A 16,324-nucleotide genomic window follows, 5' to 3' on the forward strand; every position below is an offset into this window, starting at 1 on the left:
TTTTTTTTTGGTTTTTCGAGACAGGGTTTCTCTGTATAGCCCTGACTATCCTGGAACTCACTCTGTAGACCAGGCTGGCCTCAAACTTGGAAATCCACCTGCCTCTGCCTCCCAAGTGCTGGGATTACATTTTTAAAAATAATACATAGGATATAAGATTTATTATCCAGCCCATATAAAGAGTTTCCAGTACTTAATAAGGAAACAAGCCAACACTATTGGGCCAATGATTTAGACAGACTTTCACCAAAGACAACATGTGTATAAAGAATAAGCACGAACTGGAGAGATGGCTCAGTGGTTAAGAGCACTGACTGCTCTTCCAGAGGTCCTGAGTTCAATTCCCAGCAACCACATGGTGGTTCACAACCATCTGTAATGGGATCCAATGACCTCTTCTGGTGTGTCTGAAGACAGCGACAGTGCACTCACATACATAAAATGAATAAATCTTTAAAAAGAAAGAAAAGAAAGAAAGAAAGAAAGAAAGAAAGAAAGAAAGAAAAGAAATTCAACATCAGCAGTCACTAAGGAAATGCAAATAACTATGATAACTTATTACTACCCACCTATTGGAACGTCCATATTTTAAAATATGGGCTATACCAACTATTGGTGAGGATATGAAACAAAGGATTGTTATTTACTGCTGATAGAGGACTGAGTTAGCCAGAGCTAGGCTGACTCCGTGACAGGCTGCACACTGACAGTTTAGGAGACTTAGTTAGGCCTAAGTTTCAGTTTCCCAGAAATGAGAACCTGGATCTAGGAACCTATGATCAGTCAACAACAGCCACAGGCAGCCAATTCAAGAACACCTTGTCATCTGGCCTGAAGTAAGAATAGGTAGCTAGAATGAATAAGCAACTCCCTGGGAAGTTTCCAGAACCTAACCAATTATAGAACCAATCAGAATCCTAGAGATAGAGGTATCAATCAAGGTAAAAGAGTATATACCCCTCCCTGGAATTTTCCTAACTGACAATAAAAGTTGGGCCTGTGAGTCCACCAGAGGTCTCCATTCCTGAATGGGGAGACTCTTGCATGCAGAAAATTCAGCTGAATAAACACTCTGCTTTTGTATACTAATGGAGTCTGGGGTCTTTCTTCAGAAGAAAGTAAATGTCTGTTCAATGATTAGGGCATTAAAGTACGTTGAAGCTTTGCCCATAATAATTAAAGTTGGAAACAACTTAGGTGTCCATTGAGAGAGAGAGAGAGAGAGAGAGAGAGAGAGAGAGAGAGAGAGAGAGAGAACGAGAGAGAACCACAGAGTAAAATAATTGTGTTGCTCTTTGCCTAGTGGTGCTATCGAGTGGTCTATCATGAGGGTACCAACTTCATGGATGGGTTAATCCATTGAGAAGTCTGTGAGGAATAGGCTAATAGAAGGTGGAATATGGTTGGAGAATGTGGGGGTTTCTGTCTTAGAAGAGTAAGTCCAGTCCCTAGCCCCTTCTTCTGCCTCCTTCTGCTTCCCAGTTGCCATTAGGTGAACATCTCTAATCTACCACATCCCCCCTGGCATGATGCCCTGCCTCAGTGCAGGTCCAAAGCAAACGGAGCCAGATGATCACTGACTGAAATTACAAGCCAAAATATTTCCTCGTCTCAAATCGCTCATGACAAATGAGCACGACAGCTCCTCGTCACTAAAAAGCACAGGCTTTTGATACAATCAGCAATATGAGTGATATCTCAGGTTAACTATTTATTCAAAACAGTCAGGCCTGGGGCTAGGCCAGAAGCACATTGGTTAAGGGCAGCTGATGCTCCTGTAGAGGACCTGAGCCCCCTCCACTCCCCCAACCACGTCACTCAGCTCACAACTGTCTGTAACTCCAGATCCAATGGATGACACACCTTCTTCTGGCCTTGGAGGATACCCACATGTATGTGCACACAGAGACAGGGATATAGAAATACTAAAAATAAATATTTTTAACCCAAAATATCCCTGATTCTATAAAATTCCATCTTTATTGGTTCAAGAAAATTAAAAATAATTGTCAGTATCAGAAAGTGGTTCGACTATTCCCTGGGGATAAAAACGAGGCCAAGAGGAGAGATCAAGGAGTGTAAACTTTGAGAATGTTGAATATATTCACCATTAAAGTGGAAACTTCTGGTTTGTTTGGAGAGTTAGTTATATCAAATGATATTTTTCTGGGACACACAGGTGAAAGGATGTTTTGATATAGCAACACGTGAAAGGACACTTGATGGAGGTGTATAAGTGTGACCCCACAGACAGTGGGAGATGGGCACTGAGCACTGGTTCGGTTTGCTCTGTCTCCCTAGTCTTCGTTAATGACATACGTGATTGGTTCACCGTATATAGAATTGTTGATTTCAACTTGTGGTAATGCTGCCATTGAGAGGCACTTGCCAAAGAATTGCTGCTGAAGTCCCTGAGGCAGCTTGCTACTTCTGCATCCTTGCCTCAGATGGTTTTGCAGGGTTTGACTGTAGCTGCTGGTTCTTGCCTTGTGTCTGCCTGCCTAGCGCGCACTGGTCTGCAGCTGCTGAGTCGTATTTTGTGTTTGCTATGGGACTGAATTGCTGAGAAAAAGATCAATCTCACCGCCAAGAACTGTTGCTGAGCAGGTCCATGCCCCCCACAGCCTAATAACTTTTCTCTTCTACTGTGTCTGCTGGGTGGTGGGTTAGAGGAGAGGTTGAACCCTTATTAAAAGTAGGTTGCAAAAAAGTTATATCTACACACCACTTTTATTATAATGAATGTTATAATGACTGCATGAATATTTTAGAACTATAAAATTATTTAATTCAAATATTTACAGTGTGTTTCGATTGAATTAGACCTGGAAATCTGCTAACAACAAAACAAGACAAAAACTCTTACATTCATCCTATCCAGTTCCTGACGGTCCTTAGCAGGATTCTTCTGTAAGTGAGCAGCTCTACTCAGGGCCATTGCTCTCACCATGCCTATGCAGCAACTGGATACAGACAGACGGACAGACAAACAGACAGGCACACAGACACACAGAGACAGATGAGACAGCGGCAGTGAGCTCACATAAGCTCTGTACTGTGATTTGGAAATCTGTGATTCCCAAAGGGTCACATGCTACAGACTTGGTCCTCTCCTCCCAAGATGGCACTATGGGGAGACACTGGAAGCTTCGGGAGGGAGGAGGGGCTAGTGGAGGCCTTTAGGTCTCTGCCTATGGAGGTGTGCCCACGGCACGGACTGTGTTATCCCAGTCTCTTCCCGTTTGCTTCCTTGCTATAAAATGAGGAAGTTGTTCTCTCTCACGGGCTCCTGAAGTGATGACGCGCCTCCCGGCTTCAGGCTCATAGACTGGGATGCTGGAAGCTAAAGCAAAACTTTTCCCTTTGTAAATTAATTATCTCAGGTATTTCATTATAGCAATGAAAAGCTGACTAATATTCCTAGCATGCTGTACTCATTACTGATCCTTTAAGTGCTTAAAATCCAGACACCATTAACCATGATACTTGACCATAATAATCATAGCACTGCTTCCACGGGCAGTAAGCTCTGCTTGCTGAATTTCTCACCCGGTGGCCTTCCTGACACATTCCTTTCACCTCTGAACATCTGTAAACTTGAGGTGAACTGAGAGCCTTCCACTGTTGTGTTCTACTTTATCTTTTGAGACAGTCTCCATCTCAGTGCAGAGCTTACTGGTTTGGCTATCCTGACTCCAAGGAATCTGCTTATCTCTGCTTCTCCCAGCCTCGAGCTCTAGGGACGGACATAAGCTTGCCTCTTTTGTAGGTGCTGGAGATAGCACTCGGGTGTTCACACTCACATGGCAAGCGCATTACCCACTGAGCCATCTTCTAGGCCCCAAGACTACAAACATCTTCAGTGCTTCCCAGTACATATAAAAGTGTAAGACATATCTTATTTATGCAAGTAAGTCAGTCCTTTTTAAAAAACCAACACTCAGCTCTGCATAGCACTTTTCCTATCCTTCCTCTGCCAAAACTGTTTCCAAAAGAATCCTGTATTACCACTGGGCACAGTGTTGACACAAGTTCAAAAACCTAAACTAGGATTTCATTCTTTTTCTGAGACTGGAACTTTGTTACACAGCCAGCCTGGCCTTGAACTCACCACCTTCCTGCTTCATTCTGGTTTGTTTTTTCAAGGTTTTAACCTCTGTTGTTGTTACTTTGATATCTGTCCTACCTTACATGTATTAACCTTCAAATGGACAGCAGGAACCAGAAGGTGTCACCTGTACAAGTGGCTGGAGTATTGCGCCAACCGCTTGGCCAGTGAAATTGCGTTTATCTCTAATTCGGCGACTCCTATTTCACGCTCCTCAGTGACCTCTAAGTTGTGCTCCTTCATCTTTTGGAGAGTGTCTTGGTCAGTAAAATCAGGAAGCATTACGGTCAGCAAATTTACCATCCACCGGATCATAGCTATATGTAATTCATCCATCTGTAGAAATGATTACAATCCAAGCAGTCTTTTTAGAACATTATATCACATTTAAATAATAAAAGCAGGAAGGGGGCTGGGAAAGAGGGCTCAGCCTTTACAGCACTTGTAAGCCAGAGACTTCAAGCACATGTTAGGTGGGCATGCCTACATGCCTGCAATTCCAGTCCTGGAAGGCAGAGGCAGGGGACCCCCAAAGCAAGTTGGCTAGTAAGACTAGTCATACAGGACAGCTCCGAGTTTGGTTAGGAGACCTTGCCTCAGTGAATAAGTTAGAAGTGCCACTGAGGAAGCTATCTGACATTAGTCTCAGGCCTTCACAAGCATGCTCACATGCACCTGCATACATATACACACAGCACGCACATACACATGAAAAGAAGACTTTTAAAAAATAGGAATGGTTATACCCATGTCCAACTTTCAGCAACCCATAATTCTTAAAGAAATCCGATAATTTCTTAGCTACTGTAATCCTATTTTTCTTTTCTAACTATTGAAATGATGGAAGGGGATGTCTCAGTGGGCCCATGTCGAGGTATCTCTTCCCCCTGAGGGACCAGTCACACACAGGTATAACAGAGAATAGAGTTTATTCAGGGCATGGGGAGAGGAGCCAGGAGAGTAGTAGAGGCAGAGAGAGAGAAAGAGAGAGAGAGAGAGAGAGAGAGAGAGAGAGAGAGAGAGAGAGAGAGGTAGAGGAGTAGAGGCCGGCCATGACGAAGTGGAGAGAGGGGATAGGGAAAGGGAGAGGGGCAAGGGGACAGACAGAACCTATAGGCAAGAGAACAGAGAGCAGGAGAGAGAGGAGGGGGCAAGAAGCCCCTTTTATAGTGGGTAGGCCTTCCTGGCTGTTGCCAGATAACTGTGGAAGTGGAGTTTAGACAGAATACTGACAACTATTGTGTGTTAAACTGTTTTTTGTCTCTGTATCTTGACCAAGGGTCATTAAGTCATGAGAGTTCAAGTTGCCAAATTGTGCCCCAAGGCATTTGAGTGCTCTACAAATAACAAATACAAATAACTCAAAAGGACCACCAACCCCCAATCTTTAATTGAAGGAAATAGTGATTGGATATCTCTTATGTGCAGTGTGAACTTGGCAGCACACACTGTGTTATCCAGGACAGCCCATACCCCCATTCTACCTGCTCCCCCAACTTCTCAGAGGTAAGAGCCAGTAGCAGCTCTGTCACATCCAATGACCTGGACTATCTTGTCACTGAAATGATGTTTTTTTTGCTGACCTAAAGTGTCAGTCCATCTCTCTGCCTCCCTATGAAGGCAACATAAACAGACACTATTCTCTTCAGTTCAAAGTGATATGACCGAGGGGAAGTGGCAGATTCAAGGTTGTGCAATTATCATAGATAGAGTTAAAGTTAAAACAAAAAGCAAAAGATTATCACTCCTTCCCAGAATTTTTAACCAATATAAAATGAGTATCATCATTTTTACACTTAAACAGATTGGCTGCAATTTAATTCAGGTTCTCAAGACAGAAGTTACTGTGGAGAGTTTTTGTTTCATGAACCAACTGCTCTACTTTACTCGTCTCTTTAAGGACAAGTGACTGCTCAGTGACTCCCTAGCCCATATGAACAAACAAACAGGGCTGGAGAGATGGCTCAGTGGTTAAGACAATGACTGTTCTTCCAGAGGTCATGCGTTCAAATCCCAGCAACCACATGGTGGCTCAAAACCATCTGTAATGATATCTGATGCCCTCTTATGGGGTGTCTGAAGACAGCTACAGTGTACTTACATATAATAAATAAATAAAAATTAACAAAAGAAAAGGTTTGCCACAAACAAACAAACAAACAAACAAACAAAACAGGATGGATGGGAAGGCCTGAAACCACAACATTCTGAAGATTGTAGGAGGATCAGGAGTTAGAGGTCAACCTGGGCTACACAATGAAATCAAGGCCACCCTGGGCTATGTAACAAGACCCTGTCTCAAAATAATAACAGTTAATTAACTCACTTTAGAAAGGATACTTAACTCTCCTTTTCAGGATGTAAGTGGCAGTTTGGTATATAGCTCATTGGTAGAGTGTGCCCTGGCGCATACAAAGTCCTGATTTAGTTCCCAGCATGGAAAAACAAAACAGGAAGGAGTGAGAGGAGGGAGGAGGGGAGAGGAGAGAAAGAGGAGAGAAGGAAGAGAGAGAGGAGGTATAATAACCAGTAAATGAAATATACCGAAGGGATGCCATTTCATAAATCCACGGCTGTCTGCAGCTCCATCTTGGTGTGAATCGGTTGTTGAAAGTGATCATAGACCAACAGACCAGTGTTACTCATTGTGTACGTTCGTGTGTGTGTGTGTGTGTGTGTGTGTGTGTGTGTGTGTGTGTGTTGAGACAAGGTCTTACTTTGTAGACCAGGCTTTCCTGGAACTAAACTCCCTATGTAGCACAGGCTGTCCTGCAAACTGACAGAGATCAACTTCCTGCCTGAGTGTCCAGGCGTACACCACCACAGCCTCACTGGATTGCTTCTTTACACGTAAGCCTGAAAGTAAATTCCCAATCTGCTCCAGAATGAACTGAGAAGCTGTCTTAAAATATAGAAATACTACTCTGGCTACTGTTTTCAGGAACAACTAATGTACATTGAAGCTGGTGGAAAGTTTTCCTAGTCAATTAAAAAGAATCCATTGCATAATTTACAGACTCAACAATTCGTGCCACCATGTAACAAACACAGCTAGTGGTGAGCTTCACTTTGGATCTGGGTCTCTGTGAGCTATAGTTTCACATCGTCAAAGTAAGCTGAGCTTTGAAGAGGCCTACAAGAGCTTTTGGGTGGATACCAGCCCTCATTTAAGAAGCAAGGCTGGAGGAACTGTTTGGTCACTTCCATATTTTGAACCATTTCAGAGTTATTTTAAAACATTTGTTTTGTTTTTTAATCTCTGTTGACTTTTGCATGTATTTTGTAACATAGAAAACAGTCATAATTCTGATGTGCAAATTAGAAATAAGTTAGAAATAATTTCTTCCTCAATTTTTTTTTCAGAGCTCTTACTTCGCAAGCCTGAGGATGAGGTTAGAAACCCCAGGTAAAACCTGGGGAGGCATATGGCCTGCCTGTGCCCCAGTGCTCAGAAGGTAGACAGGGATTCCCAGGGCACACTGGCTAGCTAGCTAGACTAGCTGAGCTGGTGCCTGAATCTGTGAGCCCTGGTTCTGTGAAAGAACTCTCTTCAGCAAATAAAGAGTAAGGAAGACACATAACATCAACTTGTAGCCTCCACAGATGTGCTCACTCATGCACCTTCAAACACGCATACACACAGGCATGCATACCACACACATGGGCAAAAAATAAAAGTTTACCAACCAATGCTTCAGACAGACAAATAGCACAGAGCAAATGGAACAAAGAGCAAAGAGAAACCAGCAGAAACTATTGGTGGGAAATGGGTTAGGGAATGAAAGGCCTGGTTGTTGGACAGATGCTTTCCAGAAGCATCTCCTTCCTCACACTCCCTTCACGGACTAGCTACACTACAGTATCACTGTGTTGATAAAGAAGAACATAAGGGCACTTCCAAGTGCTCCCGTGGCGAAGAATGAATTCTAGAACACAAAAAAAAGCAAGTGTGTGGGTCCATGGATCTCAGACTGAGCAACTCTGTGGAGAGGCTTGCTGTAGCAACACCTTGAGATACTAACAGTTCTAGAATGTTCTTCCTCATGTCATAAGACAAATATTGAGTCCTGTGATGGGATACCCACTCTGCTAAACTTTTCTTATTTTTTTATTGAAAATCATTTGAATTATTACTACGATCTAAGTTTCCATTTTGCTCTTCCAAATGCCATGCCTCCCCAACCAAAGCAAAAATAGAACTCTGCAGAGCCAAACAAATACATACAAGGCGAAGAAGTTCAACGTGACCATTGGTGATTTCGTTGCCTAACTTCAAAATCCATTGTTGAATCATTTCATATATATTTGCTTGGAGTGCCCTGCAGGAAGGAAGCAGACAGAATAAACACAGGAGACTTGAACAGAGTATACAAGACACCATCGGTGAGGTGAGAGGGGTCTGTTTAGCAGGACATGGTATGCACAGATACTGAGAAGTTTTTAAGAATGTAGGTAAAAGTGACTCAAGGCCATGAACTGCTTGATCGATCGGTTAGTTTGAGGCAGCCTTCCTAACTCCTAGACAGCTACCAGCTAGCACAATCCACAGGAAACAGTGTACACTCTACCTGCAATGTTTCTCTCCACTATAAATGGGCATGCCCCTTCCTCCACTCCTAGGCTAGGAGGACCGTTTTATATAATGCTAATTAATTGTAAAACCCTTTCAATGATTGGTTTCCAGCATGGAGTCAGCATGATTCATTTCTCCTCAATGAAAATGATGAGAGTTAATTTTGGAAAACAAAACTATTGAAGGCTTCCAAAAATGATGTAGAAAGAAAAATGAAGAAAAGGTCAAAGAAACAATGGCTGTAAACAACCCAATTTTATAGCAAAACAATTAACACAGAAGGTTCAGCAGAGTCTCCGAGCAGAATAAACAGAGAGAGACGCTGCATCACAAAGCACGTCTCAATTCATTTAAGGGCAAAAATAACACAACACAACTGAATGAGACGACAGTCAACAACGGGAAAGAAAGAGGAAACTCAAATCTGACATGTAAATGGCAAGTGGGTCAACAAATTAGTTCAAGACTAATCATCAAATGCTTTGAGTTAATGCAAATGAAGAGACACCATTCTGTAACTCATAAGTCCTTAGAGGGGAGTTCATGACTTCAGATATTAAGAAATAGCAAGGGTTTCAAATTTATGACTTACCAGTTCACCTTAAGACTATGTCCCTGAGTGGCAGACAGGATACTTGCCCCATGTGTACAAGGCTATGGGGTGGGGGGAAGTGCAGCACTAAAAACTAATACAATAAAAAGCAAAATGAAGGGAGATCCTGGGCGGCAGCTCTGTACCCAACCTCACAAAACCCAGAGGAAGAGGGCCTCCCAGGAGCTCTAACCCGGGCAGTATCTCAGAAAAGATAATTAAAAATAGTCACTTTTTAAAAAAAAGCAAAATGAAAAAAAATAATGATAATTGCAATAGAAATCAATACCACAGAGCACAAAAAGTCTTGAGAAATCAATTAAACCAAAAGGTGGTTCTTTGAAAAAGATGTCTTAGGGTTTCTCCTGCTGTAATGGAACATCATGATCAACAGCGGCGTGAGGCGAGAGATTCTTTCAGCTTACAGTTGTAATCCATCCTTTAGGGAAGTCAGGGCAGGAATCTGGAGACAGGAACTGTAGCAACAACTATGAAGGAAGGCCACCCACTGGCTTGCACCCTGGGTCACCCATATCAATCATTAATGGAGAAAATGCCCTGTGGACTTGATACAGCCCAATCTTACAAAGTTATTTTCTCAGTTGAGAGGCCTTCTTCCCAAATGACTCCAGTTTGTCTCAAGTGGAGCTACAGCTGTAAGCTGAAGGGACCCTCTGCCTCAAGTTGCTGTTGGTCATGATATTTTATTATAGCAAGAGAAACCCTAATTAACACGTCCTTTTCAAAGAAACACCTTCTGATGTAAAACTAACCAACACAAGACACACTTAGCTAGAGTTACCAAGAAAATCAGAGGCTGTTAGAACCTTGTTCTCTGTGCAGTAATATTAAAGGGCAGAAGAACTTGGGGCTGAAGAGATGGCTCTATTGTTGCTTTCTGCTCTCCCTGGGGACTCAGGTTCAATTCCCAGCACCCACATCATGGCTCACAACTGTCTGTAACTCCAGTCCCATGGCATCTGATGCATTCTTCTGACCTCCATAAGCACCAGGCACCCAGACATACATGTGGGCAAAAAAGTCATACACATAAAATTAAAACAAAATATTTTTTAAAAGTAGTAGAATCTTTGAGATTTAGATATGAAGGCAAGGTCTGTTAGACCCTTCAAGGAATGTACTGGAAAAAATGTTTAATAGTCATTAGAAGAGATGGCTGGTGCCTGGCATTTCTAGATTTGATAGCAAAGTAAAATTTAGAACTTTACAAATCAGGAGAGAAATACCAAAAATGTTGAGGAGTGCTAGCCTGGATGTGGAAACACAACTCAATATAACCTCAGAGAATCTGCACAGTGCTTCTAGCAACAGTCACTTTAGAGAAAAGCAGAGAGAGAATCCAACAGGGGATACCTAAGGGCCACATGCAGAAAGAGATGTCAGAATTCTGTAGGGCTGCTTCAGCTACGGAATGCCCTTTCAAAAAGGGCTGAGCTGGCATCGTACAGCCTGGGGTCCACTGTGAACTTCCCTCTCTGGAAATGCAGAGCAAATAATTTGGGAGTATGTAATGGATCCAGGATAGCAAGAGACTGCAAGGTGGAGATGGATCTTTCTTTGAATTGGTAATTGGCAAAGGGGAAACTCAGCCAGAGCCAGAACCGGAGCCAGAGCCTGCAGAACTTCAGCACAGATTAGAACCAAGATGACTGAGGACACAAGGGCAAGGCACTTGCAACAGGTCACCTGAAGGACATCCCAGCGGTGTTTGGGACATCTGAGACTAGATCTGTAAAGTGCCACATACGGACCAGACATGTCCTGTAATCTTATCTCCCAAAAGAAAGTGCCCAGGTGAGAAGAGGGTCATTCAGAGGCACAACAGGCTTTCTGGTGGCCTGGGAAGGACAATCAAGAGGCTCAGACAGGAAACTGAACCCAGCAGACCTCAAGCAGGCCAAAATGCTTTCTGTTGAAGCCTGCTCCCCCAGCAGAGCTGTAGCCATTTTATTCCATGCCTGCCAGTCATTTCATATTGCTACTGACATGGAAAAGCAGCTTGGCTCCGAGCAGGGTCAAGCTGACCACATACCCTGTTGTGTTCTGAGGTTTGTTAATGGTAAGAAATGCCACAACCATAGGCTCCACTTAGGACCAATCAGAATAAAGATCAGTTAGAACTGTTCTGTCTAGCTAGCCAAAATAGCCTGAGTCACAGCCAACTACTGGGTAGTGCTTCCTGAACCTGCACTTGAGCTCTTTGTAGTTTTGGCCTATATAAACTGGCCCTGAGAAATATTCAGGATCGCAGGTTAGCTCCCAAGTCTAGACTACATCCATGATCAATTAGTCTTGGGGTGCACATCCAATAAATCAGCCCTGTTTAACTGAAATCGGTATCTGAGTGGTTTGTTTGGCGATTCCCAGACCTCAACACTTTCCCAGTGTGTACACTCACCCAGCTTTCTCCCCTCCACGGTTAATAATCACTATCAGTTGAGCAAGACAGCTCCATGTCCCTCTATCGTGGTTTGAATAAGAATGGTCCCTGCAGGCTCCTGTATTTTAATGCTAAATCATCAGGGAGTGAAAAGATTTGGAAGTGTAGCCTTGGAGGAAGTGTGTCACTGGGGCTGGGCTTTGAAGTTTCAAAAGCCCATGCCAACCCCAAGGTTTCCCTCTTTGCTTGCAGGTCAGGATGCAGCGCTCAACTATGCCAGTGCCATGCCTGCCTGCACACTGCCATGCTTCCCACCATGACAAGGAACTAAACCTCAGAAACTGTAGCCCAGCTACAATTAAATACTTCCTTTATAAGACTTGCCTTGGTCATGATATCTCTTCAGAGCAGTAGAACAGTGATTAAAACCCTTACCATTCTTTTTCGTCTTCCTCTCCCAGAGAACAAAGGCTGTCTGGTCTGCAGCACCTGTGTCTCATCCATCTGAAAACTAGAGATATCCTTACCTGATCACCTCTGTACATCTCTTTTGTCAACCAACCCTCAGACAAAATGGGCTCATGCTCCTCCTTTGCCCTTACTGTTCTCTATGTCTCCTTCTCTACCTTTTTGTCTCTACAAAAATAACTGCTAGTGTTACCCTGAGGGTTTTTTCCCTTTCCTTTTTCTTTTCAACTCCCAAATACAGTAACTAATATTAGTCAATGGACACAATACTATCACAATACCTTCTCCTAAAGGAGTGTCTTAGTTAGGGGTTGCATTGCTGTGAAGAGGCACTATGACCAAGGCAAGTCTTATAAGGAGAACATTTAATTAGGACTGGCTTACAGGTTCAGAGATTCAGTCCATTATCAAGGTGGAAGCATGGCAGCATCCAGGCAGACATGGTACAGGAGGAGCTGAGAGTTCTAAATCTTCATCTGAAGTCTCCTAGGAGAAGACTGGCTTCCAGGCAGCTTGGTGGAGGATCTTAAAGCCTACATACACAGTGACACACCTACTCCAACAAGGCTACACCTACTCCAACAGGGCCACACCTCCAAAGAGTGCCACTCCATGGGCCAAGCATATTCAAACCACCATAGTGAGGCACTTACAAGATAATTTTTTTTAAATACTACTGTATTTAGATAGTGGGTCTAGATTTGATAGTGATTATTTTTGCAGACAGTATTTCTTTCATGTGAACTGTTTATAAGGGAGAAATGCAAAGAGATAGAACGCATATTAGTGGTTGAATAGGGATATAGGTGAAGGGATGTAGCCTAAATAGGTTGTATGGTTTGTCTACGTTTGTTTGGGGTTTTTTTTTTTTCCTCAAGGTTTTGAAAGCTTAGCTTTTCACATGGTCATGAAACCTTTAAGGGATAGGGCCTACTAGAAAGTGATTAAGTTACTGGGGTGCTCTCAGGAGACTGTGGACAGTTCCTATAAGAGGGAGTTGCTGGAAAAGAATGAGCTGAATCCCTCTGGCTTGTCAGGTGATAACCCTCCCTCGAGCATGCATCCCTGCCATGATGTCATGTGTTATAGAGTCAATGCCATGCTGTTAAAGACTTTCAGCTTCCAGACTGTAAACAAAAATAAGCCTCTTCTGAATAAGCAGTCCAGCTACTGGTAATTCATGAGAGTTACAGAAAGCTTTTCACTATAACATACAAAGCTTCTTTTTGAGAAGAGTGAAAGAAATGTTTAAAGTTGACTACAGTTGCCCATGTTCATAAGTACAGTGAAACGGCTGACTTATTTATCATATTACGGCTTCAGAAACATCCATCCCAAAGAGAAAAGCCTGGGAACTTACGAGCCAGAATCCATCTCCATGCCCTGTGGAACGGAACCAATAATGTTTAACAGTGCATCCAGCTGAAACTTCATTTCATTAATCTTTTCATCAATTTCAAGCCACTCGTCAAGGGGCAGTTTGGAAAGACCTATTAAGTTTTCTAACTTGAAAACACACATGTCTAAAGAAATGACCAAGTTTGGAAGAACTTTGGAGATACCTAGGAAAGTGGGGAGAAAAAAAATATTAGCAAACTCTTTGTGATACCATTGTTTCATTACTAAGAGTATAAAATCTAGGTGAGAAAAGACCTTCTCTTGTCTATCATCTACCAGAGAACCTCGAGAGACACACAAGACACCCAAGGACCAAGTCTTCAGCACAAAGATGTATTTGGCCCAGAGGGACCAAAGGGTAGGGGATAAGAGAGAAAAACAGGAGACAGAGGGTGAGGGAGGGCAAGGGAGAAAAGGAACAAGGAGGAGGAGGGATTTTGGAGGGAGGCGGTGGCGCAACAAAGTATTGCCTCTAGATAGAGAGAAGACAGATGTGGTACATAAAAAAATAGCAGTTTATAAAGGTTAAAAGGGAAACCCAGTGTTAGAATGGGGTGCTCATTTTAAGTGGGTGTGTTAATTAGATGAGCCAAAGGGGGCTTTTGATTGCTGGACTTCAATACTTTGATAGCTGGACCTTGGTAGTCAGCCTTAGGAAAAGAAGTGGACAAATAAGAGACCAGACCTTGAGGGCTAGCTTTAGGAATGCAATCTAAAGGTTTAGCAAGGCAGAGGAAATGGAGGAGGGTAAGGCCTGTCAGAGCCACACTGGCCAAGCTTGAGCTACTAGAGCCCTTCAGTATGTATCCAGTGGGATGATGCTTTGATGAGTTCAGATTCTAACTTTCTTGTTTTCTCCATGGAGAATCCCAGCCAAAAATGACTAACTAGAATTTTCTTTCTGAAGAGAACAGCAATGATAAGCAACTTCTCCCTGGGACAGTTAATGACAGGTGAGAGTAGACAGGGTCTGAATCCACTTCTGGGTCAGCAAACTAGTCTTTGTAAAGTCCATAGTTTCAAGCCATGGCAACCAACTACACCCCAAAGCCCCCTGAAGACCAGAACCTGGATCCCACTGTTAACCCAGTAGATTACTTCACTGTGAGATCACAGAAAAATACCTTCTCTGTGTCTGATATTGGTTTTTGAATCATGAAGTGAAAACACTGCCTTCTTAGACCTAAACAGAGAAGTAACTACAAGCCAGCTTTTTATTGCATCCTTGATGGAAACATTCGCACCCCATTCATCAGTGATTCTACTAAGAAGCAGATGGTTGGGCTGGAGAGATGACTCAGAGGTTAAGAGCACTGACTGCTCCAGAGGTCTTGAATTCAATTCCCAGCAACCACATGGTGGCTCACAACCATCTGTAATGGGATCTGATGCCCTCTTCTGGTGTGTCTGAAAAGAATGACAGTGAATTCACATGCATAAAATAAATAATAAAATAAACCTTAAAAAGGAAGAGGAAGAAGAAGAAGGAGGAGGAGGAGGAAGAGGAGGAGGAGGAAGAGGAGGAGGAGAAGGAGAAGGAGAAGAAGAAGGAGAAGGTAAAGGTGAAGGAGAAGAAGAAAGTCTGGTAAACATACTAGACTTCCACTGAACCCCTAATCCACCACATTTAGAATACAGTGGATTCGGATTAGAGATAGATTCATCCTTGCAATGACTAGAGACAGGCTTCATTTCAACTCAGTCTCTGTTTGAAAAAAAGGTGGTCTGCTTTAGCCCTAAATGACTGGCTATGGGGTAGGGGTGCTATAACACTCAAGAACAATTTAAAATTGATACCAGAGTCTCAGATCATCTATAGAACTTTCCAGATACATAGTGTCAGTATTTAGTCAGAATATAGCTCTCAAAAAGAATTGGCTCAAAACTATGACAAAAACAGAAGTTATTTTGAGAGTCCTAAAGAAATAGAGAAATAGATGTGGCCCAATTATCATAGTTTTAAATCTTAATAGTTATTAAGTTTGAAGTTCCTAGGGGTCAAGGATGAGAATTGTTGGCAGAGTAGTTGCCCAGCATGTACAAGGTTCTGTTTGACCCTTAGCACTGGGAATAAAACGACTGCTATTATTAAATGATAAAATTGAAAAATTTGGTAAAGAAGTAGAAACTCTTAAAAGTTTATAAACCCAAGGACTAAAAAAAAAAAGCAATAAATTGAAATGAAGACAAAGGACCTTTAAACAGAAGAAAAAGCAGAGTGTGGTGGCATATACTTCCAGTCGTCACAGTGCGGAGGGAGAAGATCTCAGTTAGAGGCCACCTGGCAAGCTCCAGGCCATCCAGGACTACAGAGTAAAACTCAGTCTCAAAAAAACAAAACAAAACAAAACAAAAAACAACATCAACTAAGAGAAATCTTCAGCAATCACTACTGTAAGAAATACTTACAAAGAGAGGAAATAGAAAATGGGGACACATAAATACAGGAAGTAGCCACGTGACAAGGAAGGTCTTTTTCCAAATACACAAAAGGGAAAAGCTAGTTACTCTTCAATCACAGACTAAAGTCTTAAAGAAATAACAAGCACTGGGTATGGTGACACATATATTTTATCCCAATAGGAGGATCTCTTAAGTTTAAAGCCAGCCTGGTCTACATATTCGTTTTTAGGACAGCCAAGCCTACTTAATTAAAAAAAAGAAAAAAGATGAGAAGGAAGAAGAAGAGGAAGAAGAGGAGGAGGGGAGGAAGAAGAAGAGGAGAAGGAGGAGGAAGAGGAGGAGGAGGAGGAGGAGGAGGAGGAGGAGGAGGAGGAGGAGGAG

General features: G+C 42.6%; 1 protein-coding gene across 1 annotated transcript in view; it reads right to left on the minus strand.

Moving 5' to 3' along the window:
• The window catches only part of Axdnd1 (axonemal dynein light chain domain containing 1), a 74,011-nt gene that overhangs the window by 14,699 nt on the left and 42,988 nt on the right, over window positions 1-16,324 (minus strand). The window contains exons 16-19 of the mRNA XM_028759848.1: window positions 13,503-13,704; window positions 8,334-8,427; window positions 4,236-4,444; window positions 2,867-2,963 (exon numbers count right to left, since the gene is read on the minus strand). Of these exons, the coding sequence (XP_028615681.1) occupies window positions 2,867-2,963; window positions 4,236-4,444; window positions 8,334-8,427; window positions 13,503-13,704 (602 nt within the window). The remainder of the gene's footprint in view (window positions 1-2,866; window positions 2,964-4,235; window positions 4,445-8,333; window positions 8,428-13,502; window positions 13,705-16,324) is intronic.

The sequence above is a fragment of the Grammomys surdaster genome, unplaced genomic scaffold (assembly GCF_004785775.1).
Source record: "Grammomys surdaster isolate TR1022 unplaced genomic scaffold, NIH_TR_1.0 130, whole genome shotgun sequence".
Classification (NCBI taxonomy): Eukaryota; Metazoa; Chordata; class Mammalia; order Rodentia; family Muridae; genus Grammomys; species Grammomys surdaster.